General features: G+C 42.3%; 1 protein-coding gene across 4 annotated transcripts in view; it reads left to right on the top strand.

The window, feature by feature from the left end:
- SH2D4A (SH2 domain containing 4A) overlaps positions 1-26,082 on the top strand; it is a 106,820-nt gene that overhangs the window by 9,203 nt on the left and 71,535 nt on the right. For all 4 annotated transcript variants that reach the window (XM_044305091.1, XM_044305085.1, XM_044305108.1 and 1 more), the window contains exon 2: positions 776-1,132. In XM_044305091.1, coding sequence (XP_044161026.1) covers positions 952-1,132 — 181 coding nt within the window. In that variant the 5' untranslated portion in view covers positions 776-951. The remainder of the gene's footprint in view (positions 1-775; positions 1,133-26,082) is intronic.

Here is a 26,082-nt window from a genome sequence, read left to right as displayed (position 1 = left end):
GACTGTCAGCTACGCGATCAATTGGAGGAGGTGAGTTAATTATATATATTTTTTTAACCCTCAATTGACCTTGTACTAAGCATTCTGTATTAAAGAGTGCTATTATTTTCCTTTATAGCCATGTTATAAGGGAAAATAATTACATCTACACAACACCGAACCCAAACCTGAACTTCAGTGAAGAAGTTCGGGTCTAGGTATCACATTCAGTCTTTTTTCACGCGTGTGCAAAACGCATTGCACCCACGCGATAAAAATTGAACAACGGAGTGCAATCGCAGTCAAAACTGACTGCAATTGCGTACCTACTCACGCGGATTTGCCACAATGCGCCCGGACGCCACCTGAGCCAAAACGTGACGCCCGTGTGAACCCAGCCTAAATGTAACAAAAAAGTTAGAAAACTCTCCACTGTGCTTCAGGCATGGTATCCAATCCCAGTCCCAGCACCTCCACTTCTTGCTTGTGCTCCACACTGGACAGTGTTTCCTACATTGGCACTTCCCTTCTCTCTCACAGATGATGCACAGGCATACAAAGGGGCTGACATTGCTATTAAAATCAGCCAGTCAGCCCCCTTCACTCACAGCAGGGGTCAGGTGCCAATGCAGAAAACACAGTACCACACGCAGCAAGTGGAGTTGCTGGAACCTGGGTCTGAACTGCATACCTGAAGATTGAAAAATATAAATATGCCCTATAATTTGCTTGTTACAGCTTTTTTTTAATTGGAAATATTGTATCATGTAATGATTGCATTTTTTTGTTCTTTTAGGGATGCATATATTATATTGATACTGTGACGACATGGATTCTATATTATCCACTTATATTTTGATATTTTGATGTGCAACGATGCTTTTCCATTGATAATCGAATCCACTGGACTATTTGAAGCAAAACTTGGAGGCCAATTTCTTATTTAAGAAGTGATTACACTTGACAGCAGCCATGCTCAAACAAATATTAGCTGATATGTACATTGATCCAGACCTCCTGGCAGAACTCAGTGAAGAACAGAAACAGATCTTGTTCTTTAAGATGAGGGAAGAACAAGTAAGAAGATGGAAAGAAAAAGAAGCAACATGCGAACAGAATGACAAATTATATCAAAGTCACAAGTCTAAAAAAAGTAAGTTATAAAACAATTACAATGCTAGACGTACATAGTGGGCTGTTAACAATACGTAGCCCACAGTTCTTTTTACATTAGGTTGGATAAGTGTATTTTTGATATTAGATAATTTTGTCTAACTTTTAAAGTACAGCAGAGCAATACTATTGTTGAGTTAACCAATTTAGTAGTTGCTTTAGTTGTCCAACCTGCCGTGGATTATATGTAAAGTCTGATTGTATATATTTTAGGTTTTGAATTGAATTCACGATTGGTAAAATATGGTGAAATACATATTTATTATAGGATAAAGGACCTGTGGTGACGTCAAATTCCTTTCTCTTCTCCTTTGGCCAACGACATTTGCAAAACTTCTGTTTGGTTTTTACACAGGACGTAGGTGTCCATATAAGGCCTCATGCACACAACCGTTCGCAAAACACAGATCCTCAAAAAATACGGATGACGTCCGTGTGCATTCCATATTTTGGAGAACGGAATAGCTGGCCCCTAATAGAACAGTCCTATCCTTGCCCGTAATGCAGACAATAATAGGAAATGTTCTATTTTTTTGCGGAACGGACATACGGAAATGGAATGCACACAGAATAATTTCAGTTTTTTTGCGGCCCTTTGAAGTGCATACAGGTTGCAAAAAAACGGAATGGACACGGAAACAAAATACATTCGTGTGCATGAGCCCTAATATTGCTTTTCCAGTATTCTAATAGCAGTGCTAGTCAATACCCCTTATCAGTGCAAGTCCTTATAGTGAAAGGAACAGATTTTCTGTGCAGTTACAGCTATGGCGGTCTCAGTGCCAGCTCCAGACATGTTATTGCAAACTGCAGTGCCCCTTTGTCTGCATTAGTGCCTCCACTGCCACACTGCCTGCACTGACTGCCTAAGTGACACTATAGCCTGTCTCAGCGCCCCCATAGGGCACCAGCTGCTTGCTTCTTCACCCCCTGAAGCTATTTATCTCTAAAAGTAAGTTATATGTGAGTGGAAATCAAGCTTCATCTTCAGTCATCATATCCCGAAACAGAGGGGAATCCAGGTGTGTTCCACAAACACTAGGAGGCTTATCTATGTAAGTGGCAGGGTTGAACCATTTATTCCTCCTCTTCAGTACAGAGATGACCTCTGATGTATACCACATATATAGCCTTCAGTTATACACTATATAGACAAATTTGGACACACCTCTTAGGGCTGTTTCACACGAGTGGATGCCGTGCGTGACATCCGCTGCATGAATGACAGCCAAGACCCGCTGCGGACAGAAGAAGCATCGAGCAGTAACATGACTGATAATGTTCTGTGCCTCTCTGATCTCTTTACTACGAAATCACAGTGAGATAAAGTTGTCACCGTGATTTTGTAATAAAGAGGTCACAGAGAGGCACGGTGCATTATCAGTCATGTTACTGCTCCGTGTCTCTGCTGTCCGCATCGGGTCTTGGCTGTCATTCACGGAGCGGATGTCACGCACAGCATCCGCTCGTGTGAAACAGCCCTTAATCATTGAATTCAGGTGTTTCATTCAGTCTCATTGCCACAGGTGTATAAATTCCATTACCTAGTCCTGCAGTCTGCCTTTGTAAACATTTGTGAAAGAAAAGGTTTTTCTAAACAGCTCACGGAATTCGAGTGTGGTCCTGTAATAGGATGACATGTCTTCCACATTAAAGTGGTATTCTTGCAAAGTGGAAGCATTTCTAAACCACAGTCACTAAAACATGGCACCATAATAAGGCAGAGCAAGCAGCTGCCTTAGGGCGCAGAGACAGGGGGTAGGAAAAATGAAACTTTTTTTTAAATAAATCACTTGCGCCGCCGGCCGCCCAGTCTCTGTGAGCAGTTATGCCGTCCCACCACCACCGGCCCTGCCTGCACCCATCTGGGCCCGGCGCTGCTTTCTTGCTGTGATCTCGTGCCGGGTCTCGGATCACACAACGCACACTGGAAGATGGGATTGTGGGAGGCTGCGAGCGAAAGCAATACGGCGGGAGCAGAGCAGTCTCACTCTCAGAGCGAGGTAAGTATTTTTTTTTTTAAATGTGCACACTGCTGCCTGGCTTCATAACTCACACAGAGGGGCACCGCACCTGGCATGGCACTATATGGCATGCAAGAGAAAATCCTTCACAGGGACCCCGGCTCCTGGGGCAAAAATATATGTCACTGGCAATAAGTAAGCTAAGCAAAAAATGAAAAACATGGAATATATACAGGGGGGGGCAAATTATTATGGAATATATACAAAGGGGGCAAAATGGATATATACAGGGGCCCTGTATATATCTCCATTCCCCCCCCCTCTGTATATATTCAATTTTGCCCCTGTTTATATATATCCATTTGCCCCCTCTGTATATATTCCATTTGCCCCCTCTGTATATATTCCATTTGCCCCCTGTATATATATCCATTTGCCCCCTCTGTGTTTTTTCCATTTTGCCCCCTATGTATATATTCCATTTTGCCCCTGTATATATATCCATTTGTCCAATCTGTATACATTCCATTTTGCCCTGTATATATATCCATTTTGCCCCCTCTGTATATATTCCATTTTGCCCCTGTATATATATCCATGGGATGCTGGTGTTAGGGGGAGTTCTGGGGGGGGGGGGGGGGGCGCCAAAATGTAGCTTCGCTTGTGTTGGCAAAAATCCTTGCACCAGCCCTGCCTAGACCCCTAAGTTCCAGTGATGGGAATTCTTAATGCGTCAGCATACCAAGATATTTTGGACAATTGTATGCCTTCGAACTTGGTGGGAACAGTTTAGTGAAGGCACTTTTTTATTTCAGCATGACTGTGCCCCAGTGCACAACGCAAGGTCCGTAAAGGTATGGTTGGATGAGTTTGGTGTGGAAAAACTTGACTGGCCCACACATGACCACGAATCCAATACCTTTGGGATGAACTAACAGGGAGACTGAGCACCCGGTCCCCTTGTCTGTATAGCTGTTCTTAAAGTATAACCCTCAAATATTTGATCCCAGTAATACATGGCCCTCCCATTTTATGTCCTGGTGATTTTTATCACCTGTCTACTCTTTAGATATAAAATGTAATCCAAATGTAACCCTAAACAGATATTGTCTGGAAAAAACAATAACTACAAACAAAAGTGTCCTATTTGTGGAAGTGACTCATAAAGGACCTATTATGACTCTCTAAAAACAGGAAGACAGATAAAAGTAAATGTATTTAGGAACGGGTTGTTCAAAGGTATTTAAAGGAATCTGTCACCACGATTTTGGACTATTATCTGCTGCAATAACTGACTAGTACAGCAGATGAGGAGTCCAGATCATTATTTTTTATTTAACCTCTTCCCCCTATTCCCCCATTGTCAGCATTTAAAGCTCTGCTAAAATACATTTCACCCACGAGTCCTCTCCATTATGTTAGCATTGCACAGCAGTCCGGATTGTGTATTTCAATGCAGCTTTAAACTCTGAAAGTGGGAGAATAAATGGCAGAAGTTAAATAAAACATAGTCCTCTGGACTCCTTATCTGCAGTACTGTTCATTTATTACAGCCGATAATAATCCCAAATTGTGGTGACAGATTCCCTTTAAGAAATAATTAGCTAGAATGACAGTCAGTGTCATTACTGGTACATGTTCATTAATCCAAAAATCCAGTTTTATATATTCATTAGGATATCCATCAATGGCCACTTTCATGTGGTCAGTATTTAGTCAGTATATTTTAAATACCAAACTAAAAGCAGGGTCTCCAGACCCACATATATAGTACAGGAACAGGCTCTCAGGGTGCTAATAGTGGTCAGAGGTGTTGAGATACACAATTCCCCCACACACCTTGCACCCAGAAATTGCACCTCCAAAAAGTGTATTTGGAACCTTGACACACTCTGTGAAGTAGGGTTTCCACCCCAATTATAAGTGATGCAACAACCTCCAGTGTAAATTGTAGTTAGATGGTTATTTTATTGTTTCCAGGTTACTGCGGCTATACAGTATGTACAGTATGTAACGTTTCAGCCTAATGGCCTTCTTCAGACTAATGCCGCTTTAGGAGAAAAAAATAAAGTAGGCGCAGTGTAGTTTGCGGCAATGCCGCTGTGGTAATAAGCGCTCACTGCGCCTACTTTATTTTTCTCTCCTAAAGCGGCATTAGTCTGAAGAAGGCCATTAGGCCGAAACGTTACATAGTGTACATACTGCATATCCGCAGTAACCTGGAAACAATAAAATAACCATCTAACTACAATTTACGCTGGAGTTGTTGCATCACCTCCAAAAAGTGGACAGTAATTAAAACTGACACACCAGCTGTGCCTAATCTCACTCACCAAGTTGTAGGACTGCTGCTGCTCAGACCGGCTATAACTAAATATATAGCAGTACAGGCTGCTGAGTGAGTAGGCTATGCGTAATAGCCGCCTGGTGCTCGTAAATCTAATGTTGCTATTAAGCCCCCAGTAGATCTATCTACTCCTCTAGCTGTGAAAACTACCAAAACTCAATGCGTTTCTGCGTAGGGGGTATATCCCCACATGTCATCAGAAGTCAGGAGCTCAATGGAACAGTTAGGGCTCATGCACACAAACGCATTTTCTTTCCTTGTCCGTTCCGTTTTTTTTGCAGACCATATACGGGACTATTCATTTTTAATGGGTCCGCAAAAAAACGAAGGTACTCCGTGTGCATTCCGTTTCCTTGTGTCCGTATTTCCATTCCGCAAAAAAATAGAACATGTCCTATTAATGTCCACATTACGGACAAGGATGGTACTGTTCTATCAGGGGCCAGCAGTTCCGCAAAATACGGAATGCACGTGGACACCATCTGTATTTTCTGCGGATGCATTTTTTGCGGACTCCAAAATACATACGGTCGTGTGCATGATGCCTTAATCAGAGGTTGCAGTCCACAACTGATTACGTGTGGACCACACGTGCCTGGCACTATAATGGCTGTGAACGGCCGCTCCAGATGCGGGCCTAAATACATAAACACCCGCACCCCAATGGCGTGCACCTTGCACCTCCGGCCAATGCACCAATTAGGTAACTGGGCATGTCATCTAACCCCGCCCCCTACTGATGGCCGGCCGGGAGATAGGATCGACTGCCCCAGGGAAGCACTGCAGAGCTGCAGGTAATGGGGAATCATTTATCGGCAGTAAAACCACATAGTATCCATTGTGTCTATATCGGCTCAGAATTAAAGAGGGCAGATAAAGAAGAAAATAAACCCACATATCATAAAGGGGGCTAAGTAAAGCCACCTAAAATAACAAAGCAGAGAGAATGGGCATAGACATTAGTGGACACCAGAGCTGACAGTTGTGTCCATAATTGATAGCATGGGGAAATAACTAAATGCATACACTAGAGCAGGTGACCATACATAATACATCTGCTGGGTTTTACATAGATCGGGTGGGGGCTTATTAGCAACATTAGATTTACGAGCACCAGGCGGCTATTTAGCATAGCCTACTCACTCAGCAGCCTGTACTACTATATATCTAGTTATAGCCGGTCTGAGCAGCAGCAGTCCTACAACTTGGTGAGTGAGATTAGGCAAAGCTGGTGTGTCAGTTTTAATTACTGACCACTTTTTGGAGGTGCAATTTCTGGGTGCAAGGTGTGTCGGGGAATTGTGTATCTCAACACCTCTGACCACCATTACCACCCTGAGAGCCTGTTCCTGTACTATATATGTGGGTCTGGAGGCCCTGATTTTAGATTAGTATTTATCAATAAAGCATTTTTAGTTTTATTTTAACGTTCTGTTCAGGCTGAGATTTCTAGTAGTATTTGGAACGTCTACTATATCATCGATATTGGTGTTAGTCTACTTCAGTATATTTGTAAGCCAAAGCCGGGAGTGGAACCTACAGAGAAAAATTATAATGGAAAGATTTGAGCCTCTTTTGTATTTTGGACCCGCTTCTGGTTTTGGCTTCCAACTACTGACAATATATTGACCATGTAAAAGTGGCTATTATGTCTGATGTCATGGGATGACACAATAATCTATCCTTCTATAGAATTTTTGTTTCATCACTCACATTCAGAGTAAGAGCAGGTGGTATGTATTAAAGAGGTTTTCTGGGCATTTTTCCTGTCCCTCACTCCACCAATGCTGCCATCTCCTCTGCATTCACACAGGCTCCTTCACTTGGGTCCCGACCAGATGTCTGTGTTTCTTTTCCTGATCACCTGCATAGTAGGCCCTGGAGGCCCTGATTTTAGATTAGTATTTATCAATAAAGAATTTTTATTTTTATTTTAATGTTCTATTCAGTCTGAGATTTTTAGTACTATTTGAAACGTCTACTATATCATGAGAACCTTCACAGACACCTGCATAGTAGTAAATGCAATAGAAGAAATGAAGTGAATACATAAAGTTGGGACCTGGACAGAAGAGCCCACAGCCTTAGTGTGCGTGGCGGTGGTTTCGATGGAGTGAGGGACAGGTAAGTACTAAACAATCTTCCTTCCAAGGACAGTACATAAGACTTATTACCTAAAATGGCCAGAGATGCCCTTTAATACATGTCACCAGCACTTGCCCTCCACTTCCACAGATAGAATACGATATTTGCCAGAAAGGGGTAAAAATAAAAATAAGCTTTGCGCGCTTCACCAGTCACTCATGGCTGCCTTTCTGACAGTGCTCTCCACTTCCTGTTCCCACCTCAACACACAGGAAGTGGCTTGGAATGGCATCTCAGCCAATCACCAGTTGAAGTTAAATAAAAATATATATATATTCCTGGAAAACCCCTTTAAAGTGGCATTATGAGTTAATTTAAAGGAACTTTTAAAATCCTGATTTTATACTGAAGAAATTGCAAATTGTTACATATATACTTACCAATAGGACTCCTGCTGTAAGTTCTGTTTTACCTATATGCACAATGCCGTAAAATCCAGTGAGGGGATGAATGGATATGTAGATAGATAGATTAGATCCAACCCCCTGACAAACCACATCCCATTGATTTCTTGAGTTGCAGATTTTAAATTCATCACACAGATATAAAAGGATTGTCATGTCAATTCTTTCTGCGGAATGGTGGTTGCGTGCAGATTACCCACCTTGGATAACGTTAAAACTGCATGCAGATCCACGGCATGTCAAACTTCAAATCAGCCTCAGATTTCAATTGCAGATCCCTTGGCAGACTTTTCTGACATGCCCTAACTTTATCAGGATGATATTGAGACACTTTTGGCATCTGAACAAGGAAGGATAATCCTGTGTTGAATTGTTGGTGAAAGTACATTGCTGGAAGGAAGGTACGAAAGTTATTTTAGAGTAACTGGTTTTACTAGAGGTGTAAGGTGAGGTAGAGAAGCCGTTGGTATGTAATGGTGTTCGGAAAGATACAGTTATCTAAAATTGCTCAGAAAGTATTTTAATAATTGTCATTTACAGAATTTCAAGGATTTTTTACACTGTTGATTAGGATATGGACATAATACATAACTTTTTATTTGAGCAATACGATTTAAACTGATGTATCCAATACGTGCCTACTCTCCTGGAACACCCAAGGAGCTCCTGGACCTTCCAGAGAGTTGGCAAATCTCCTGAGTGCTGTGGAAACCTCCCATCACCTCCTGAAAACCAGCCCTAACTGTGTGTGGAGCTGGAATGGTGTGTCCAGGGCTGTGTCTGATGTAAAAAGGAGACATGTCTAGCCTGCAAAAAAAAAAAAAAAATATCTCACCCTTCTGTCTCACAAGGCACTTACAAAAACCCTGTCGTCAGTTTATTGCTGCTCTAACCATTACATCATGAGCACAGGTTCCCTCTATTTTACAACGCTGCTACATCTCACATTGTCATAAAACGAGCGGGGCATAAGGAAAGGAACCTGTCGTCGATGTATGCTGTCCATTAATCAGATGGACATAGTAAGGCTAGTTTCACACCAGCGTTTTAGTTTTACGGTATTGAGATCCATCATAGGGGCTCAATACTGGAAAAAAAAAACGCTTCCGTTTTGTCCCCATTCATTGTCGATGGGGACAAAATTGAACTGAACTGAACAGAATGCTCCAAAATGCATTCTGTTCTGATTAGTTGCGTTCTCATACCGGAGAGCAAACCGCAACATGTTGTACTTTGCGTTCCATCCTAGGATGCGGAGCAAGATGGATCCGGCATGACCCCCAATGCAAGTCAATGGGGACGGATCAGTTTTCTCTGCCACAATCTGCCACAATAGAAAATGGATCCGTCCTCCATTGTCTTTCAATGGAGTTCATGACAGATCCGTCTTGACAATGTTAAAGATAATACAACCGGATCCGCTCATAAAGGATGCAGATTGTTGTATTATCAGTAACGGAAGCGTTTTGCTGAACCCTGCCGGATCAAGTAAAAACTAGTGTGAAAGTAGCCTTATTATTATTAGAACAGGTAGAGGTAGCCATAAGTACAGAGGCTTATGAAGGTCATTGGACAAGCCCGTGTAATTGTTCCCATTCCGTTTATACAGGATATCCAATATCCTCTTTAAGTCTGTGTTTGTGCAGATATTTACTGCTTCCTTCCTATAGTTCTCCTTTTGGTTACATTCCAATCCATCATCACTTGGTTTCTTTGAGTTAACTTATGTTGTGTTTTGATTTTTTTTCTTTATTTTTGCACCCTCCATTGAAATGAATGTGTAATGCAAAAGCAGCCAGGCTCTGTAATTGATATGCCATATGAGTAATTATGTAATTATGTCACCTATGTGTATAGACAAGACAAGGATCCACCATTCACAATGGGTGATTGTCAAATCTTATCTATTCTTTCTGTGTACAATGACCTCTACTGGGGAAGAGTAGGATCATTAACCTCTATTAATCCAGTTTGCAAGTACCCTATTCTAGGCCACTGCAAATGCAACTCAGGCCATTAAGGAGTCAGCTAATATGCTTCAAAGTTATAATAAAACACTGCAGTATACAATGTGCCAAAAACTAGAACAAATAACCCGGATCTTAAAGTTTGCTGCACTGCCAACTAAAGTTTAACAAAGTTTTATATCAGTAGGGACATAACAGAGTTTTAGATGGCAGTGCTTTACATATCATTGTGCCATGTACTAAGAAAATTGTGGTGTCCTTGTCTCTACTCTTATCACAGAAGTTAATTGTTAGCCATGAGTCACTGAAAAAAGCTTTGTGACTAATTGTTTGAGAAATCTGATTCCTGTTATGCTTCATTCTCTTGCAGTGGAATGTGGGCCTAGTTAACCCTTCTAACAGAAGAGCAAGTGCCACACATACTTCTCTCTTCTACTATATCTATCTCATGATTCACAAAACATTTGCAGTATTCCAGAATAGGGTACTTGCAAATTTCTCTTGGTATTTAATGTTCTTTAATATGTCAATGCCTTGTTATGTACCATATGTACCAGTATATCTCTGTATGGATTAGTTAGGGTTAATTACCCCCACTCTGCCCCTGCAGGAAGCTAGGAGATGGACTTAGATCTGACCCCAAGCCTAGCTGTCTATAGTTAGCTGAGGAAGTGAGAGGAAGCTATATGTGCCCATTCCTCAGAGAACTAGGTCTGCATCCAAGAGAATCACTGTATCTGAGAGAAAACCATCTCTGTATCCTGAGAGATCCACAGAAAGAAAACCATCTCTGTATCTGAGAGATCCACAGAAAGAAAACCATCTCTGTATCTGAGAGGTCCACAGAAAGAAAACCATCTCTGTATCTGAGAGGTCCACAGAAAGAAAACCATCTCTGTATCTGAGAGATCCACAGAAAGAAAACCATCTCTGTATCTGAGAGGTCCACAGAAAGAAAACCATCTCTGTATCTGAGAGGTCCACAGAAAGAAAACCATCTCTGTATCTGAGAGATCCACAGAAAGAAAACCATCTCTGTATCTGAGAGATCCACAGAAAGAAAACCATCTCTGTATCTGAGAGATCCACAGAAAGAAAACCATTTCTGTATCTGAGAGATCCACAGAAAGAAAACCATCTCTGTATCTGAGAGATCCACAGAAAGAAAACCATCTCTACCCAGTACTCCAGGAAGAGAGAGAAAGGAAAGAATCAAGAAGGCTCAGAATCTGCATGGCCGTGCACTGGAGTCAGACAGCAGGGTACCACAGCCAAATATGGAGCTCCTCTTCATTAAAGAGGTTATCCTGGAAAAGCCAGGATAGGTCATTAGTATCACACAAGCGGGGGGCAAGTCCTAGCATCCCCACCAATCACCTGTTTCCAAGAGCTGCTGCGTTAACCAGAGCTCTGGTGAGTAATGCAGGCTACCAGCAACTTTCCAAAGACAGCCCTGTACATCGTATGGTAGCAGTACTTGGTATTGTAGGTCATGTGACCAATGAACAGTGATGTCACTGGCCTATTAACAGCTGATCGGCAGGGGTCCCGGGTTTCGCACCCCCACAGATCTGATACTGATAACCTATCCTGAAGATAAGTTATAAATATATTTTCCTGGATAACCAGACCAAGGAGCTACCTTGTACTGCTGCACAGAGAACCCATTGTCAAGGATTCTAATGAAGCTGAGCCACAAAGCTACCATTTTGTTTATTTAAACTTTATGCCAGAGCATGGACCTTAATGCAAGTAAGCCCCTTCTTCTATATCGCTATGCTCAGGAAAGGACTTACATGCTATAATGCTCCTCCATTGACTTTCAATGGAGTTTCTGACGGATCCGTCTTGGCAATGTTAAAGATAATACAACCGGATCTGTTCATAACGGATGCAGATGTTTGTATTATCAGTAACGGAACCCTGCCGGATCCAGTAAAAACGCTAGTGTGAAAGTAGCCTTACTGTTATTAGAACAGGTAGAGGTAGCCATAAGTACAAAGGCTTATGAAGGTCATTGGACAAGCCCGTGTAATTGTTCCCATTCCGTTTATACAGGATATCCAATATCCTCTTTAAATCTGTGTTTGTGGAGATATTTACTGCTTCCTTCCTATAGTTCTCCTTTTGGTTACATTCCAATCCATCATCTGTCTTCTGCACTTGGTTTCTTTGATTTAACTTACATTTTGTTTTGATTTTTTTTCTTTATTTTTGCACCCTCCATTGAAATAAATGTGTAATGCAAAAGCAGCCAGGATCTGTAATTGATATGCCATATGAGTGAGTGACATAAAAACCTCTTTAACTTGTTGATTTTGAGAAAAACAGTTTTTAAAGGACAACTAAAGGGCGAAAAGTTCCCATATTGTTAGTGGCATACCTGAATGCTGTCAAGTATTTTCCTTACACTAAAGCTGCAGCTTAAAGGTGACAACAAGGAACTGCATAAATAGCTTTTACACATAAGAAGCATTCTAAAAATAACTTGAAGGAACTTCCAAATTCCTCACTACTAAACCTGTCTGGGTACTAGTGAATAAATACCAATCATTACTGGGCTGTTTACTGCTGTATCCCCAGTGCATGCTGCCATATTATGGTTCATTATTGTATGGGTCTGAATATGAAGGATTTTTCCCACGTGTTCATATGGAATGCACAAGAAATAGTTTTATGGTATGTGAAGCGAGCCCCTGAGTAGCCAGTGCTAAGGATGGGAGTGTAAATGGCCTTGGTGTACTCCCTCAGACCATTGCTCCCTGGGGTTCAGTACAGTAGAAAGGTGCTTTGAAGAAGCAGGCCAGAAGTAAAAGTATAAAATTCGATCTTTACCTAGTGCAAAATATAACCTGTGGCACATCCAACTGTAGTCGGTACAAGGTGCAGTCTTTGTCACCAGATGATGAGGTATGATGTCTTGTTATGTGGCAATTAAATAGCACTTGTAGGCACTTGTGGCTATAGCTGTCCACTGTGTACTAAAGGGTTGGAGTTAGTCTGGCCTGGATGTGATCTAGGTGATGGGTGTCTGATCCATAGTCCTTCATCTACAGCAGGGTCTAATACACTGTGGCTTGCTGGTCACTGTTGGCTTCATACGCTGCATCTTTTTGATTCTGGAAATCTCCCAGATTTCTCAAACAATTAGCCACAAAGCTACCATTTTGTTTTTTTTTAAATTTATGCCAGGGCATGGACTTTAATGCAAGTAAGCCCCCTCTTCTATATCGCTATGCTCAGGAAAGGACTTACATTCTATAATGCTCCTCCATAGCTTTTAATTTGTTAGATATCCCTGCCTATGGACTATTGTGTACTAGTTGTGCACATTATCCGTCTACTGTAGGTAGTTTGTGCCGAGATTAAATAGTATTGTATTTTGCATATGCCTTAACCATTCTTTTGCAACCAAGTCAAGAGAAATTAGCCAACTCAGTCCTGAGTCTGTGTGTATATGTTTCCTATTACTGCAGATGGCCCCCTCACCATGCCTGACAATAGGGTACCTGCAAATTGTTCTTGTTATTTAATATGTTAATGTCTTGTAACGTACCAGTATATCTCTGTATGGATTAGGGTGCATTCACGTGACGGTATGTATTTTGTGGTCCATCTGTGTGACATGCATTTTTTTGTGGACCCATTGTAGCAATGCCTATTCTTATCTGCAAAACAGATAAGAATAGGATATGTTCTATCTTCTTTGTGGAGCTGCGGAACATACATACGAATGGGCACGTGGACCCATAAAAACTAATGGATCTGTGTGTGATCAGCAAAAAATGCAGATCGGATGTGGACCAAAAATACGTGGGAATGGGGCCTTAGTCAGGGTTACTTACCCTGACTCTACCCCTGTAGGAATCTAGAAGATGGACTTATATCCTCCCCTAGCTCAGTCAGTTTTTCCAGCTGAAGAAGTGAGAGGGAGCTACATGTGCTCACTCCTCAGAGCACTAGGTCTACACTAGGTCTACATTTTTAGAGAAAAACTATCTCTGAGCGATCTACATAAAGTAAACCATCTCTGCTTCTCAGAAAGAGAGAGAAGGGAAAGAACTAAGAAGGTTCAGAATCTGCAAGGCAGAGCACTGGAGTCAGTCAGTACGGTATTTGCTGTTCATGGCTGATAGATACTTTACTGCAGTGAGTGGGACATTGCTAAAACACCATTGACTCTTGGGCACGGTTGGTCCCACTGTATCTTAATCCTGTACCCCTCAGCTGGGAATTACAGCCACCATTGCAAGAGTAATGCAGGGAGTGCAGAATTATTAGGCAAATTAGTATTTTGACCACATCATCCTCTTTATGCATGTTGTCTTACTCCAAGCTGTATAGGCTCGAAAGCCTACTACCAATTAAGCATATTAGGTGATGTGCATCTCTGTAATGAGAAGGGGTGTGGTCTAATGACATCAACACCCTATATCAGGTGTGCATAATTATTAGGCAACTTCCTTTCCTTTGGCAAAATGGGTCAAAAGAAGGACTTGACAGGCTCAGAAAAGTCAAAAATAGTGAGATATCTTGCAGAGGGATGCAGCATTCTTAAAATTGCAAAGCTTCTGAAGCGTGATCATCGAACAATCAAGCGTTTCATTCAAAATAGTCAACAGGGTCGCAAGAAGCGTGTGGAAAAACTAAGGCGCAAAATAACTGCCCATGAACTGAGAAAAGTCAAGCGTGCAGCTGCCAAGATGCCACTTGCCACCAGTTTGGCCATATTTCAGAGCTGCAACATCACTGGAGTGCCCAAAAGCACAAGGTGTGCAATACTCAGAGACATGGCCAAGGTAAGAAAGGCTGAAAGACGACCACCACTGAACAAGACACACAAGCTGAAACGTCAAGACTGGGCCAAGAAATATCTCAAGACTGATTTTTCTAAGGTTTCATGGACTGATGAAATGAGAGTGAGTCTTGATGGGCCAGATGGATGGGCCCGTGGCTGGATTGGTAAAGGGCAGAGAGCTCCAGTCCGACTCAGACGCCAGCAAGGTGGAGGTGGAGTACTGGTTTGGGCTGGTATCATCAAAGATGAGCTTGTGGGGCCTTTTCGGGTTGAGGATGGAGTCAAGCTCAACTCCCAGTCCTACTGCCAGTTTCTGGAAGACACCTTCTTCAAGCAGTGGTACAGGAAGAAATCTGCATCCTTCAAGAAAAACATGATTTTCATGCAGGACAATGCTCCATCACACGCGTCCAAGTACTCCACAGCGTGGCTGGCAAGAAAGAATATAAAAGAAGAAAATCTAATGACATGGCCTCCTTGTTCACCTGATCTGAACCCCATTGAGAACCTGTGGTCCATCATCAAATGTGAGATTTACAAGGAGGGAAAACAGTACACCTCTCTGAACAGTGTCTGGGAGGCTGTGGTTGCTGCTGCACGCAATGTTGATGGTGAACAGATCAAAACACTGACAGAATCCATGGATGGCAGGCTTTTGAGTGTCCTTGCAAAGAAAGGTGGCTATATTGGTCACTGATTTGTTTTTGTTTTGTTTTTGAATGTCAGAAATGTATATTTGTGAATGTTGAGATGTTATATTGGTTTCACTGGTAAAAATAAATAATTGAAATGGGTATATATTTGTTTTTTGTTAAGTTGCCTAATAATTATGTACAGTAATAGTCACCTGCACACACAGCTATCCCCCTAAAATAGCTAAAGCTAAAAACAAACTAAAAACTACTTCCAAAAATATTCAGCTTTGATATTAATGAGTTTTTGGGGTTCATTGAGAACATGGTTGTGTAATAATTCTGCACTCCCTGTATTGCCAGCCTTAGATTCTGCAGAGAGAGACTTTGGAAAGATACAGAGGGGAGGATTACTACAATTCCCATCCTGGCCTATACCCATACATCGCAATCTGGGAAGATTTGCACTGTCAATTGTTTGGATATGTCTCTGTTTTGATATTTTTTTATATACTACAACTCCCATTCTGCAGTTAAGTAGAGACGTTTATCTTCTACAACTGGCCTAGTTAATGATTCCAGCAACATACATCGGCCACAGCAAACTACATCCCCTGCCTGGCTGCCTTATAACACCAAGGGCACCTCAATAGGTTGGTGCCCCAACATCAAGGTATGTCCCAAGGGACAATAGAGTGCACTCTCCTATCAATGCCCTGGCCCTAGGCAGAATGAGTGTGAGGATTGCTACTGTTAATAATTATTGCAGCCAGTGCCACTACCACTCCCATCCTCCATTCCACTCAAGGGCTTGCCTAATATTCTGGTATCATGAACATGATACATATCCTCTGTGGCCTTACTACTGGGTTGGAAGCCCAAAAGAGACTTTATTGTGCTACCATATTGTGTTTTGTGGATTCTATAGCCACACTGTACTGCAAAGACTCATCATGGGTGTTATCACTCACCCAGCTTACTCTCAAGGAATCAAGTTATGCCACTTACAAATAGGCAGAATATTTCAGACTCGGCAGTCTCATATATTTAGGTATTGGCCATGAGACACTTTAAAGCTGTTCATAGGATAGGATCAATACACCAGTGACAGGACTTTCTAGTATTTTCTATAAATGGGTTAGGCACTATATGTAACACTCCTTATCAAGGTCTGGACATAATATATAACCCTGAACATTGTCACGGGCAGACTGGGAATTTAAAGTGGCCCCATGTTGTAGGCTGGTCCAACTGACAAGAGGCAGGGCAACACAAGTAGACAGGGTCAGCAAAATCATCTCAGCAAAATCAAATACCACAGTTTAGCACAATAAACTTCCACATAAGATATGGGGCAGGGGGCTTAGGAGAAAAGATGTGGGCCACAGCACCAAGCCAGCTCTTCCTTCAGTATGCTGACTGGACTTCCCGTAGTAATGGCTCATATAGTGCCTCAATTTGCTCCCCAAATGGCCAAAGAAAGAAGAAAAAAATAATAAAATACCTAAGTGTCGTTCCAAGTTGCCGTCTAGGCCACAGGCCACGTCCATTTCCAGCCATGCCCCGAGAGTCCTTGTCCTTGCACAATTTGTACACTGTCTCATAGAGTGCCTTGCCATTCTGTAGTATTCAACTGTATCACCATCCTGAGGACAGTGATTCAATTGAATTCAGGAGGGCATCTGGGGACGCCGGCCAGGTACATAAGTACCCAGTGCACCCAGCGTTAATTACTAACGAGAGGATCAGACCATTATGTACCTGGACAGCATCAGTGATGAAAGCTCAGGTGGCCCCCTGGGCGTTTACCCACTGGGTTATTTCCCCGTAGGGCAGTGGCGTCGCTACAGGGGGGCGAGGGGGGGCAATTGCCCCCCCCAGGTCATTCCTTGCCCCCCCGGGTGCCCCCCCCGCTGATTCGCTGAATATCGCTGACTCTAGCGCTAATCGCTGCTTGCTGCGCCGGCCGCCCGCACTGACAGAGAAGAGAACACACACAGATACGTAACATACAGTCAGTGCCAGTCCGTCGGCTATGGAGTGGAGTCACATGACAGATGGGGTGGTGCCGTGGTGGGGGCGGCGTTTGGACCCAGCGGACTCGCGGAGGCAGAGCGTGCAAGGCGCAGGCTGGGAGTGTGACAGCCGCAGAGACGAGTTGACGACTTGACGTCACGGTCGTCAACACGTAAAGCTGCGCTGCTGCGTGCCTGCCCACCCGCGCAAACGGACTTTGTAAATTGCTGCCGCCTGCCAGTGAGTACCTTGCCTTCCCTTCATGTTCTGCGTTCTCTCTGCTCCTGCTAAAAAGTTTTTAAAAAATGTACCCCTATACCCCCACTACCTCGCCTCATGGCCTGCCCTCCCATCTACTTGGTTTGCGCCCAGACCCTCCTCAACCTATCCCTGATGATATGGTTACCCCTATAACTTAGGGTATAATTGGTAGTACATTATACAAGGGTAATATGCCGCCTGCCAGGCTGCCAGTGAGTGCCTTGCCTTGCCTTCATGTTCTGACTCTGAGTTCTCTCTGCTCCTGCTAAAAAGTTAAAAAAAAAAATGTACCCCTATACCCCCACTACCTCGCCTCATGGCCTGCCCTCCCTCCTGCTTGGTTTGTGCCCAGCCCCTCCTCAACCTGTCCTTGATGATATGGTTACCCCTATAACTTAGTTATATTACCCCTGTATAATGTACCCTGATACCCCTTAGTTATAATATAACCCATAATGTCCCCTGACTGATACCCCTCAGTTATATAACTGAGGGTAATCAGGGTACATTATACAGGGGGGTAATATAACTTATATTACCACCGTATAATGCCTGACAGGGCTCCTGAGTAACTTATATTACCCTTGTAAAATTATGTACCAGGATACCTCTTAGGCCTCATGCACACGACCGTTTTTTTTTTAGGGTCCGCAAAAACGGGGTCCGTAGGTCCGTGATCCGTGACCATTTTTTCGTCCGTGGGTCTTCCTTGTTTTTTGGAGGATCCACAGACATGAAAAAATGAAAAAAAAAAAAATCTAAGTCAAGTTTGCCATAGAAATGATAGGAAAAAACGGACACGGTTTACGGACACGGATGGCAATCTTGTGTGCATCCGTGATTTTTCACGGACCCATTGACTTGAATGGGTCCGTGAACCGTTGGCCGTGAAAAAAATAGGACAGGTCATATTTTTTTCACGGCCAGGAAACACGGATGCGGATGCCAAACGGTGCATTTTCAGATTTTTCAACGGACCCATTGAAAGTCAATGGGTCCGTGAAAAAAAACGGAAAACGGCACAACGGCCACGGATGCACACAACGGTCGTGTGCATGAGGCCTTAGTTATATGATCTCAGCGGGGTTATATAACTAAGGGGTATCAGGGTACGTTATTATACATGGGTAATATAACTCAGGAGGCCTATCGGGCATTATACGGTGGAAATATAGCTTACATTACCTCTGTATAATGTCCCATGATAGCCCTCCTCAGTTATATTACCCCTGTGTAATGTACCCTGATATCCCTTAGTTATATAATATAACTAAGGGGTAGCAGGGTGCATTATACAGGGGTAACCTAACTGAGGAGTGCTATCCTATCAGGGACGTAATACAGGGGTAATGTAAGCTGTATTACCTCTTTATAATGTCTGATAGCCCTCCTCAGTTATATTATACCCAATGTACCCTGATACCCCTTAATTATATTACCCCGGCATCAGGGGCGTAGCTGCAGGGGAAGCGGCTGCTTTAGTATTTTTCAGTAGTATGATTAGCTGGCGAAAATTATTAGTGCCCCCCCATTTTTGACTGTGTATCTTCTGTGCCCCCCCTATATATTGATCCTAGAGTCGCCACTGCCGTAGGGTCTATAGTCAATCCACCCCTGAATATTGTATATATCATTGGAGCAAAGACCTGTGCTACAAAATAAAAACTTACTGTTTAGGAAACAAAGGTTATACACGGTGACTCATGAAAAAGTAGCCCGCCTCCAATATCTCCAAATCAAAATGCCTAATAGTAAATCTGTCTGTAAAGTTGTCTATAACAACCAATCAGAGCTCAGCTTTCATTTTTTCAGAGCCCTGTAGGAACTGAAAGCTGAGCTCTGATTGGTTGCTATGGGCAACTAAGACTGATTTATTATTCAGTTTGATAAAAGTGGCCCATTGTGTCAGAAAGATGGTGTTCTCCCTGGAACAGCGAATATTGATTGTGGAAGGCTATGTGCGAAGCAGATCGATTAAGGAAACGCAAGGGACCTTTGGTGACAAGTACCCAGGAAAAAAACCACCAGCTAAATGTTGTATTCAGAGTCTGGTTCAGAAATGGCATCAAACTGGCTCTGCTGCAAACATGAAGAAACCGAGGCCTCCAGCGATCAGGATGGCTGAAATTCAGCAGTGGATTGCTAGTAGCCCCCGAAAATCAACTCGAAGACTGTCTCAGCAAATTGGTGAATTACGAACGAGTGGTCAGCGAGTACTGAACCTAAAACCGTACTGTATAACGTGTGTGCAGGAACCGAAAATCACTGGACTTGGTTGCTGACTATGATTGCTAAAAGACATTTGGACCCATTGCTGTACTTCATGAGGGGTGAAGCTTGGTTTCAATTCCCAGAATACGAGGTACTGGTCCGCTGAAAATCATCATTTGACTCACGAAACACCACTTCACCAGAAAATTAGCGTTTGGTGTGCAGTGTGAGGAACACAAATAGTGGGCCACAGAACTCACTGGCATGGGTTCATGAACTGTGAACAAGGGGTTATGGCCACCACGTTCCCCAGACTGGTCCATATGCCATTTTTTATCTGTTGGGAAATTCTAAACAGAAAATGTCCGCTAACAATCCATATCCCTGGATGAACTGAAGGAAAACATCACAAACTCTATCCGCAGCATCACAAGTAGTATCAGCCGACATAATCCGACGTGCCCAAAGTATAGACGTGAACGGGGACCACTTTCAACAATCCACTTGCTCGTTCTTCTTGTCATACTGTCGCTGTATATCCAACTTGTTTTCATATGTCAGCTCTCCTGCTTTATTGCGCACATTCGTTTTTGGCTTTAACTTCCTTGTGGATTTTACACTTCTCATTGTTTATACTGATAAAATCTCAAACACAATAGCAGTACGTCTCAGTCTCATCTACATATGAAAATTGAGGAAATAAAAAGTAGGACGCTTGAGTATAGGCTTGCATTGCTGATGTGTTTTAAAAAATATGATTACATGCCATTTAGCGGGGGGCCTGATGGCCACATGAGTGCAGCTTCCATGCTAGCCCATATGCAATTCCTGGAATAGTGGCTCTCAATGTGGTTGGGTAATATATTTTTGTACACAGACAAAGCAAAAAGATAGGTACACGTTACAAACAAGACGTTTTAGATTAGTGACCATGCACTTTTTTAAAAAAATCGCATTCCAAGAGCTATAACTTTTTAGTTTTTCTTTATCAATGTACTTGTATGAGGTCTTATTTTTTGCAGGACAAGTTATAGTTTTGGGTACATATAATGATTGATTGAAGCCAGCTGGTCAGTAAAAAGGTGTATTAGTGGTCCCTAAGGGGTTTAAAAGAAAACCCGTTCCAAAAGTATGGTAGTTACAAAGGCTGTAGATAAATGGGGTCATTCAATCAGATTTCAGCTTTCATTTTCCACAGGAGCTGTCAAAAATGAAAGGTGAAATCTGATTGGTTGCTATGGGCAGCTATGCCAGTTCTACTTTACACCAGTTTGATAAATGACACCAAAAATGCTTAGGTGTTATTGCCAAGGAACCTACTGCAATGTGCTGTTCAGACATCCACTACAAAATATAAATTATGTATACCTTAAAGGGGTATTCCCATCTTAGACAATGGGGGCACTGCTGGGACCCGCACCTACAACGAGAACGAAGCGGGGAGCTTTTCCCGGGGTCCATTCACCACCAAGCGCTGCTCCCATAGAAGTGAATGGGAGCGCACCGCGCATGTGCGGCCTATGCTCCCATTTATTTCTATGGGGCAGATGGCAATAGCCAAGCCAGCGCTCAGCTATTTTTGGCGGCCCCATAGAAATGAATGGGAGCATGGGCCGCACATGCGCGGTGCGCTCCCAGATGCCCTCCTGAATTAAATTGAATCACTGTCTTCAGGATGGTGATACAAGCGCTGCTCCCATAGAAGAGAATGGGAGCGCACCGCGCATGTGCGGCCCATGCTCCCATTTATTTCTATGGGGCAGATGGCAATAGCCGAGCCAGCGCTCAGCTATTTTTGGCGGCCCCATAGAAATGAATGGAGGGCGGTTGCGCATGCGCAGTGCGCCCTCCGTTCATTTCTCCGCTCCATGGGACCTTCACCTATCAGACAATGGGGGCATATCCTAGCGATATGCTCCCATTGTCTAAGATGGGAAAACCCCTTTAAAGAAGAATCAAAGAAAATCAAAGATTATTTACAAAAAAGACAATTTACCAAAGAATTGATTATGTCAAACATTATAAGTGACTGTGACTGTATCCTGTGCTGATTATTGAAGCACAGGATACACAAGCATTATTTTGATTCTGTGGGGTAAGACACAATGGAGAAGGTTTACTAAAACAGTTTTAAAGGAAAACTGGCTTAAAGAGGTTGTGTCATGAAACATATTCTATTTTTTTCAAACCAGAATGTGAATCTGAATACTAATGTAATTGCATGTGATAGAAAATGTAGCATAGCCACTGAGTTATTCAATAAAATGTATCTGTATAGCGCCACCTGCTGTTTGTTCTTTTTCTTACGTTTTTGGCCATCTGTGAGTTGAATGTGCTCAGTTTAAATCTTCAACTGCACCAGCCATATGTTCTGTTAGAAGCTGTGGTAGTTACAGGGTGGGGAGAGAGCTGCATCAGAAAGGACATGTCCCCTGAGCTACCAAGCTGAAGATAATTGGAGCAGTAAATGTAGAGATCTCTGGATCCATGTGAGGTACAGGGCTGGTTCTAGCTTTGTTAGAGAGATATTGTCATGTACTGTATGATGTCTGATTTTCATTTTTTTACATGAATCATGGGATAACCCCTTTAATTGCTAAAAGCAACCAATTAGATTCCACCTCTCTCTAACTCTGGTATTTTTATAGGTAAAAAAGCAATAACCAATTTAATGTGTGTGGAAATCATCACTGATGTATAATAGGACATTTCTTTTAATGCTGACCCTAATATCTACTGTTAAAGGGAGTGTGTAATCAGAAAATGATCAGAGGACCTTTCATGGGTCCAGACATTATGAAATAACTAGCAGGTTATGTAGTGCATAGTGCAGTGATGTAATATCGCTTACTAGTTTGTCTCGGCGCCTCTCCATTCACCCGCTCTGCCCCCCGTTCACTTTTCCTCCGCGGTCCAATCACAGCGGAGAGTGTCACAGCGAGGGAGAAGGTGAGTATTTTTTTTCTCCCTGGCTGTGATGCTCTCCACTGTGATTGGACCGCGCTACAGCCATTGAGAAACAGGGCAGTCTCCTCCTCCCTGTACCGATGCTATTAATTAGCATACCAGGCGGGAAAAGTGAACAAGGGGGCGCCCAGACAAACTAGTAAGCGATATTACATCCCTGCACTATGCCCTACATAACCTGCTAGTTATTTCATAATGTCTGGACTCATGAAAGGTCCTCTAATAAAGTTTTTATGTTAAACATTTTTTTGGGGTGATTTTTTTTACAATTCTAAAATCTTTTAAAACAGCCACATGGTCCATATTTAAAATAGATAGGAGGAGACCCCCATTGACTTTTCCAGAGATGTTTGTAGACATGCCCTGTGGCCTCTGCAGAGGCCAGGAGGCAGTAGCTCTGATATCACAAGGTAATGAATTTGAAAACAATGAATGAAATTAGTGCAAATATTTCCCAAACTTTTTCCAAAGTGTCTATTAAAGTGTTTTTTGGGCAGAACCACCACCTTGGTAATAGAAGGAGCTAGGACCCAGCAGCAGGGAGCAGGTAAGTATGCATCCCTTTGCAGTTTTGGCCAAAAGGAGGGGAGGTCTGCCAAAAAAAACTCCAAAAGCTGGACAACCCCATAAGGACACCAATTAAACACACAGCCATAAAAACGTGCGTTCTTTGGAAAGCATGTTAATGATATCACATAAAACGATTACTGCACATTCCACAATTATATACTGTATACCTTTAAAACATTTGCTAGACATTAGTAGCAAGTAAGCTTTATTATGAATGTACATGAATTGCATCAGGTATGTTTTGAACCTGTCTCATTAAATGTGACATATTATATAATCCTCCTATTAAAGGTTTACTATGTGCCTTTACAGAACCTCTACAAGTACATAGTATCTATGAATGCCATTTTATAGTGCACCTTAGTGACGTTACCTCTGGAATATACTATAGTATAATATGTGCTGTGTTGCTGTTTTTGTACTATTGTAGGCCAACATTTCATTCATTTAGATAAACAGTTTTGGACTCCATTACAACATTGACATGAAGCATACCACTTTACCATCTGAGACCACTTAGCCATGGATGAATATTGGTGCTACATAACAGAATGTTTCCAAAAAGTGGCATCCAAATAAAGGACTGCCAAAAAACAGTTGTAGCAACACACTAATGTTACATATAGCCACATAAAATAATGCAATGCTTTTTTAATTGATTCATCCACAGTTGAGGTAAAACTCAAAAATGGTTAGCTGCGTAAATTGGTGATTAGCAATGGAAACATAAAAAAAGTCTATTAGAACGACTAAGAGAATAAAGAGAGACAGTATGTGACCTTCTTTGTCCTTGGGCTTATTGTCATCATCGTCTTTCCAATATTGGAATTCACAGTTCTGACAAATTCCCATCAGGGGGTCCAAATAATAAAAGTGGTGAAGAGCAATCTAATTATTCACAGACCGCCACCATTAAGACTTATCCTTTATTAGATACCTTAAAACATACCATAAAGTGCCTTCTAAAATAGAGGTCAGAGTATAGGGAAGAGGGAAAGAAATCTGACCCTGAGTTCTCACATGAACTTTCTCAATTGTTACGGGAAGCCCTGGATAATTGACTTATTGATCAGAAGGAGTTTGAATACCTTCTACCTCCACATCCGAAAATTGCGACATTCTATGTGCTTCCTAAGGTCCTTAAAGGATAAAACCCTTTAAAATGTTGACCCATAGGGTCTAACCCAACATGTGGGAACATATATGGACCACATTTTGTGCCTGTTTGTATAGGGTTTACCATCATAATTGCAAGACACCACTGATTTATTGAAGAGATTGGATTGAACCTGACACATGGCTAGCCTCCATTGATGTTGAGGTGTTATACACCTCGATACCTCAGGGTTGGCAGCAACCAAATATTATATAAATACTAGATTAAACTAATTGAGATAACACAATTGCTTTATTATCCAACTCCTAAATTTATATACTTACACACAATTATTTAGTTTTTGAATCCTGATTCTTCCCCAAGCTCAGGTGCACAGCAATGGGTAGCCCTTGTGCACTGACCTACGCTAATCTGCTCCTGAGCTGGTGGGAGGATACTGTGGTTTTCTCTGAATATTTCTCCTCCTGGACTCGATACATTTCTCTGTGGGCACGCTATATAGATGACATTCTACTATTCTGGTCAGGTACTGAAACCGACTTCATACAAATTATGGGGGAATTAAACTCTAATCACATTGGCCTGCATTTTACCTACGAGCTAAAAAGGGACTTGATTGCCTTCTTGGATATTTATATTAAAAGGGGTGAAGACCATTCCATTAATACAACCCTGTACCATAAAGAAACATCTACAAATAGTCTTCTAAGATGGGATAGCTTTCACCCTAAACCCCTCAAGAGGGGTATACCCAAGGGCCAATTCCTTTGGGTTCGTAGGAATTGCTCGGACCAGAGTGAGTTTCAAGTAGAAGCATATAAACTCTATAACCGTTTCAAACAGAGAGGATATCCTGCTTCACATCTACGGGAGGCATGGAGTTATGCAAGATCTCATTATCGATCCTCATTATTCTGCCTGAAAAAGTGTGACCCACAGGACATTTTTAGAGTAATAGGGATCTAGGGACTCAGGATCCCATCAGGTCCGAGACATACTTGAATGCTATTGGTCCCTATTGAAAGGGGGCCCAGATCTGGAGGGGGTACTGTCTGAGACTCCAAGTATAATCTACAGATGTGGAAGAAGCATAGGGGATGCCCTTGTTCACAGCCACTTTGATACCCCAACTAGGGAAACGTGGCTGCAAAATTGGAAAACAGGCACCTATAAATGTGGAAGATAGTAAAGCATTGGGAACACCTTTTCAAATAGTTTAGGGAATAGAATCTATACCTGCCATAATTTTGGCAATTGCAACACTAGGGGAGTAGTGAATCTTGCCCAATGTCATTGCAGACTTAAATATGTGGGTAAAACCTGCAGGGAATTTAAGAAAAGGATCCGAGAACACATTGGGGATATCCGCAATAGACGTGATAAACCGTTGGCCAGACATGTGTGGGCACATCATTCAGGAGATACCAAAATGATTGGCTTTTCTATGATTGAAGTCATCTTAGTTTCCATTAGAGGGGGTGATTTGGACAGACTTCTTATACAAAAGGAGTCACAGTGGATTTATGTACTG

Source organism: Bufo gargarizans, chromosome 1 (genome assembly GCF_014858855.1).
Source record: "Bufo gargarizans isolate SCDJY-AF-19 chromosome 1, ASM1485885v1, whole genome shotgun sequence".
Lineage (NCBI taxonomy): Eukaryota > Metazoa > Chordata > Amphibia > Anura > Bufonidae > Bufo > Bufo gargarizans.
Note: the sequence above shows the minus strand (reverse complement) of the source record. Positions and strands in the feature narration are given on the sequence as shown.